Source organism: Plasmopara halstedii (genome assembly GCF_900000015.1).
Source record: "Plasmopara halstedii genome assembly, contig: Scaffold_2386, whole genome shotgun sequence".
Classification (NCBI taxonomy): domain Eukaryota; phylum Oomycota; class Peronosporomycetes; order Peronosporales; family Peronosporaceae; genus Plasmopara; species Plasmopara halstedii.
In genome coordinates this window covers 2,159,614-2,166,193 of record NW_020189293.1, presented here as the reverse complement: position 1 = coordinate 2,166,193, position 6,580 = coordinate 2,159,614, and the positions used below count along the sequence as shown (strand labels likewise).

General features: G+C 48.6%; 2 protein-coding genes across 2 annotated transcripts; one reads left to right on the top strand and one right to left on the bottom strand.

The window, feature by feature from the left end:
• Nucleotides 1–4,367: 4,367 nt before the first annotated feature.
• Nucleotides 4,368–4,688, bottom strand: PHALS_03899 (uncharacterized protein; the record flags this gene model as incomplete). Its single annotated transcript, XM_024718198.1, has 1 exon — nucleotides 4,368–4,688. The coding sequence occupies one exon, from the start codon at nucleotides 4,686–4,688 to the stop codon at nucleotides 4,368–4,370; it is 321 nt and encodes a 106-aa protein (XP_024583621.1).
• A 120-nt stretch (nucleotides 4,689–4,808) lies between these two features.
• PHALS_03898 (uncharacterized protein) lies at nucleotides 4,809–5,030 on the top strand (the record flags this gene model as incomplete). Its single annotated transcript, XM_024718197.1, has 2 exons — nucleotides 4,809–4,890; nucleotides 4,963–5,030. 2 exons carry the CDS (start codon nucleotides 4,809–4,811, stop codon nucleotides 5,028–5,030), a joined length of 150 nt encoding a protein of 49 aa, XP_024583620.1.
• Nucleotides 5,031–6,580: the final 1,550 nt, after the last annotated feature.

The window sequence follows — 6,580 nt, the reverse complement described above, 5'->3', positions numbered from 1 at the left end:
GACCAAGCCTTGGATGACGTTGATGTCGTCGAGATATAGTAGCCTTCTACGAATTGTAAATCTCCTGTCAAAGTGATCAATTTCTTGAGGCTACGAATAAATAAAAGACCGATCACTATTAGTAAAAATCCGTTAGATATAGGCGGCTTCGCTGCAAATAAAACAGGGAAATTTAGTTTCAATTTTGAACGGATGAGTGTATTGCTTTGGGGTAAGGTTTGGGTTCGTTAGGAGGTAGCGGATTGCGATCCGCTACACTCATATACAGAACGTAAGGACGTTGACCATAGTAAGCTTTATTTAAAAAAAGAGCTAGGGCAGCCCCGCTACAGAGGCCAATCCACTTGCGCAAGTCCTTTTGGTTCTTTGGAACCGGCCAGTCACAATGGCCTTGACCTTAGCGGGATCCGCTCGAAGGCCACGCTTCCCGATCAAGCACCCTGAAAGGGGATTTTATCGGCGCCGAAGATGCATTGTTTGCATTTGCTTACAGATTATTCGTGCGCATGCACTCGTGCACCGCTTTCAATTGGACAATGTGGTTCTCTTCATCAGTCTTCCTGTGCTCCGAACGACTGTGGACGAAGATGTCGTCGAACAATGTCTGAGCAAACGCCTGGTAGGGCCTGAACATTTGCGTCACCAGACGGTTAAATGTTGCTGGAACATTAAACAGCCCTTGAATTATCATTAGCCACTCCCAGAGCATGCCGCTCGGAGTACTCACCGCTGTCTGCGGAATATCACTCGCTCTCATGAGCAATTAATAATACCCGTCAACCAAGTCGAGTGCACTGTACATTGTACATCCAACCATGTTGCTCTAGAGAACATCATTCCTACGATTTGGCGTCTATGCCAGAATGATGGCAGCGTTGAGCTTATTATAAGCGTGAACGATACGCCACTTACCGTTCTGCTTCCGGACACAAAACGTGGGTGTCGAATGGGGAGACTTGCTCTCACGCACCGTTCCTGCGACGTGCTTCGCACGGAGAAAGGTGTCAATGACGTCATACTGTTCCTTAGGCGGTAGCAATTGGAGTGTTGCGCAGTATTTAGATTCCGAAACCAGATCAATCTCGTGACGCACACCTCAGTCCGGAGGTAAGACCGAGGGAGGGTCTTTGGAGATGACGTCTTAAAAATCTTTTTCCAAAGGATAGTACGGATCCGAGTGATTCTTCAGGATTGGTGACCCACTTCTTGCGTTCAGCGCTCATTTGGTGTCCTTCTGGACAGCTTCATCCAGAAGCAACGATGAGGTAATATCTTCGTTCAGTCGTATAATGACCACCTCGGCTAAATCGCCTACCTTTAAGGCGCCGCCAAACTCTTCCGAAGTACATCTCGTCCAGCTCAAGAGGAACATCCAATGTGGAAATACTCTCAAGGGTGACGTCGCCGTCTTCCTCCGCCGTCAAACCGTTAACAGGGGTGTGTAGCTGTGCGCTATCGTCTACGGTAGACACATCCTGGGTCAAGGCGCGCCTTGCAGATAACATACGGCATTGTCCTCTCCTCTCTATAGAAGTTTTACGTCTTGACGTGACCAGAGAGTATAGGCACTCAGCGTCGTTCATTCTCCCTACTCCCTGCTCCGCCGGAGCCTTGATATTCTTAACAGCATCCGACGAAGAGCTGCTATTTCCGCGACTCAACGAATCTGAAGGGCCTCGCCCTCGATGCAACGGCCCTCGTCCGACTGTGCCACTCTTGGCATGCTGCAGCTGCTTCATAGCGTGAGCAGTGCTCAGTGGGTTCCGTGCCACTCTACGTTCTGCCCGCGAGTCTTGTCTGTTACACCTTCAGTGCTCGATAACTCGGATACTCCGATCTATAGCACGTTGACCTCCTCAGGCCAGTGTACGCGCCAATAGCGGTTGTACCTCCTAGCGGAGGAAGGCACATGACTCACCAAAGCTCCATCAGGAGACGTGCGGGTTGCGTCCAAGGTCTTCGACCTTCAATCGATCCATGGCTCATGGTGTTCCAACCATGTCATACCAAGGATGAGGTCATACCTTGAATCCAAGTCTAAGACTAAGCAGCGTTTTATGCTATCAAAGTCAGGAAACTTAACACCGACGACTCGGTACCGAGACACATATCCCCGTCGTTAAGCGAACAGTGTCGATGTCACTCATCCGCGCTTTCAGCACCTCAGCATACAGCTGATAATCTTCTATCGTGGAGCGTCGAGCATAATTGCCCGACGTCGCGGAGTCGATAAGGATCTTCTATGGCTTCTCAACACCCTTCACATCATTTTTAGGACGAGCAATGCCGGCTTGTATACATGTTCGGGGATCAAGAGCACGGAGCTCTTCAGGGCTGAGCCCTGCTGACTTCTGCCTCTATGAGGCTCAACAAAACTCAGTTATTTCCCAGTAGAGCGCCCTTAACCTACTGGGGGTTGTCGCTTCCCCGCGACAAACCAGATGATTGGTGAGAAGCGAAACGTCGATTCAATGAACTTTGATGCGCCTTGCGCAGGGGGACAACCAGTCCGAAGGTGACGGGTTTCTCCACAGACAAAACACCGTCAGGCGTTCGAACGCTGCTTGGCAGCTCGGGGCTCTACCAAAGCATAGCTGAGATCCATCGGCTCAGGCTCGCTCGACGAGCTGCTAGGGTGTGCTTTTTAGCCAGGTCATGCCGACTTAAAGTTGAATTCGGCTTTCAATGTCACATTCACCCCTTTTCAAACAGAGACGGGTGAACAAGACAGTAAGGATGCTCTCCATATAAACGGTATTGTGACCGCCTCGGGGAGAGGGTCAGATGCCATACTGGCAATGATGATACGCAGCGCTTGAACAAATTCCACCAATTCCTTCCTGCCATGTCGGGTGGTAGGGAAACGCGATTGCACGCGATATATCTAGTTGGGCGGCGAGAACACTTGTAAAAGTTGCAGCTTCAGCTCCGCCGAGGGAAACGTCGCTTCGACCGAAGTTCTGCACATTAGCGCCCATTCTTGCGTTCGACCCTCGAACTTAGAGATAGCTAGCGCCACGCGCTGTTCCTCGTTCTAGAGCATGGCGGATGTCATATCATTTCGGCATTTCTTTCCCAGAGCAGGAGACTATCTCTACCCTTACCCTCGAAGGTCTTAACGCTCACCACGAGCGGCCGGAGTCGTTTCGATACCGTCATGCTTGGAGTTTGACGGGTAGAACTCGCTCATCCATGTATAATTTCGCATAAGCAGTTTCAGAGAATCGGATGGGATTAATCCTTGTGTATGAACGTTCCTGGTTGGCATTCTCGACTTGGTGTGTAGCTCTACTGAGTTGTCTTCAAGTTACCATCTCGTGTTGGTCGCTTGGAGGTGAAGCTTGAGTAACGCTGTTATTCGAGCTCGCGTGTCGATATAATTCGAGACTCTGTCATGGAACCGAATCTCATTGCGATGCATCCATATGCAGCGGGTAACAATGGCTCGCACGAAGTTTAATACCACAAAGAGAGTAAAGCCCAATTTTTCTTAGGCTTCCTGGGTAAAATGGATTTTGGAGAAGTACACGAGTGTTCCCCAGGAAAGCTCGCTTACAAACTTCTTTGAAGAGGCTGAAGAAAAAAAGGGTCAATACCCGTGAGGCAAAGGGGCAAAGCCAAAACAGGTGCTGGGGGTCTCAAGGTGTTCACAGTCGAAATGGCAAGTTGTCTTGGCGTTTTGGATATGCTGGAACCGATAGCCTAAATACAAGGCGTTATTCTGGCGTCGAAAAAGAAAGGCAGCATAGAGTGGGAGGATGCTTGTTTAATTTTAGGTCTCGTTTCCAGAGGTCGAGTCCAGGGGCTTCCGAGATTCCTTATCGCTGTAATGGCAACGCAGGAGGCCTGAGAGATTTAAGCACGTTCCGGATGTTAGCAATTGTGAGGTCCTCTAGGGGGGTGCTCTTTAATAACCCAGTTATGGAAAGCAACTTCAATTACTTGACTTGGACGAGAACCTTGGGGTAAATGAAGGAGTACGCGAAGTGCAATATCACAGTCTACGAGAAAGTTCATGCAATATTGTGTGATATACGCGCTTGAGTCACCTGGACGTTGAATTGCTGTGGCAAGCGACGCCGGGGTAAGTGTATTACCACAGAGACCATATATACCTTCTGCCGTATAGAGCTGAAATTCTGCGAGTCTCTGTACGAGTGCCGAGGGTCTTGTAGCTTACGTGCGATCTTGGCTTCCATGTCGTATTATGGCGTTGTGCAATAACGGCATAGACAACAAGTCGAATTTGCTGGTATCTTGGGTCTCAACTTCATATGCCACACAAACAGCACCTGGTGATAGATACTGTTGAGAGCAGAGCAGCGATTTTCACGTCGAGTATTGGCGTGGTTGGGACTGGTAGTTACTCAAGCATATAGGATATCGAGAGGCCGACCCCTTGGCGTCATCGCCTGGTGAAAGACCTTAATAACAGGGGACATCCAACTGGGAAGTGAGTGATGGTATTTTCGCACACTGTTAATCACACGTACAAGTGCATGTATTTGTAGTGCGTTCACAGAGTCCTCGATTTGTGTGAGACCGAGACCTCCTTGGTATCTTGGAGTGTACCACCAGTCTTTGGCCAGGATGGCTGATAATCTGGAGCTAGGAGTGCTTGAGTCACTTAGAAAGGTCGCAATAACACTTTTGATTTGATCTTGGAACCTGATTGCGGGATGTGACATACAACTGGCTGTGTACCAGAGCGTGGGTAACATAATTTGCTGAAGCAACGCCACTTTGCCGTTTAAAGTCCTTGCGCGCTGTTTCCACACTGTACACCGGTGCTGGATATTGGCAATGAGATGGTGCAGCCGATCCGTATTGGAGAGTCGCGATCCATAACGAATACCGAGAAGCTTGGCTTCATTAGTATTGTCAGTGACTGTACCCCGAGTTGTTGCAGCTGGGCATGGAGTACTTGATCTCCATCTGTCCATTCTCGGATAGTGTGTTCAGCTTCATACTCACCGCCGAGCAATACCTTTGGACACGTAGAAACTGAGGAACAACAGAGAGATCATTGAGAAGTCCTGTACAGTCATCTGCGAAGCTGACAAATGTATGGGATTCCTCTGAAGCTGGTAGCTTGAGACCGTGGGACTTGAGCTGGATTCAACGTTAGTTCAGTAGTGGTTCAATGTAGAGTACAAATAACGTCGGCGAGAGTGGATCACCTTGCCGAATTCCTGCACTCAGTGCGAAATGAGGCAATGGAGCACCATTGAAGAGAATCGATACAATAGTGCTTCGAGTCATTACTCGAATCCATTTCCGGAAATTGGGACCAAACCCAAAGTGTCTCAGTATCATCTTGAGTGCATCCCACACAACACTGTCAAAGGCTTTGGCAAAGTCAATTAGGATTTCTCCTGCCATTTTTTGATTGCCTCGGAAAAAGTGTTGGAGAGATTGGAACCGGAGATGCGCAGTACGAATATCACGTCCTGGGACAAAGCCATATTAGTCTGTATAGAGCAACTTGGGTAAAATTGACTGTAGACTTCTAGATAAGATTTTTGGTCCGAGCTTGGCGTCAATATCCAATAGTGTGATTGGCCGATAGTTACTGCGTACATGTCGGTCACCGCTCTTGTATAGGAGCGAGATCTGTCCTCTTCTCTGGAACTAGGTTATTCTGCCGAGTTGGAATTGAGACGAGTATACCACTTCCAGTATCATTCTCTAAAGATGGATATCCACCAGGTAGTACGCAAGCGGGAGGCCATCTGGACCTGAGGCCTTGCTGGGTGGGGTGTGTTTCAGTGTATAGTAGAAGTCGTTCGCAGCGAAAGGACTATCTAGCATGTGCTGGTCTTCTTCTTTGATTGTGCTGGAGGATTCTTCATAGCTTGAGTGGGTTCCACTTTGGCCTTGGATGGGAGTACTCGCGAGATGGCGAGCAATAGATACCACTCCAGTACTTCTTAATTTTTTTGCACACAGAATTCAAGTCTTCTGCCGATTGTACTGGGATAGTGGTCCTATGCAGGAGCGTTCGAGGTTTAAGAAAATACTTGGTTCATTTTTCTGTCTGGTACAGGTCAGAAGCAAATTTTTGTCTGGATTTGTGGTGATCTTCTTCTTCAATATGTGCTCGTAGGTTTGCTGGAGCGAGCTCAGGGCTGTTGATACTTCATCAAACGGGTTGAGATGCTGAAGGTGTTGAAGTTGATTGATGCGCAGGTGTATATCTTCTTTCTCGATTTGCTGTTTGTTCTTCTTATCGTTTAATAGCTGGTGTATGTAGATGCAGTCTTGGCGCTTGTGTTCGTCGAGCAGGTATCCTGGATTGTATGTCGATTTAACAATCGGGGCAATTGATTCTGCAGGGACAACTTCAGGTATTCTTGGGCTTCGGGTAGTTCGATGACGCATCTCCACTTTGCTCTTGTTCTTGGCTTGAATAGTGCGGAACCGAGGGTGAACTCGATTCTGCAGTGGTTGCCCCGTAACAGAGCGGACGGAGTAACAGCAGCTTGAGCTTGGGCAATTGCCCGCCAACCCAAGCCAAGTGAACAATCACAATGGTACAACGGCACTAATGTACCTATTACGGCAGTTACAGTGCTGGCCA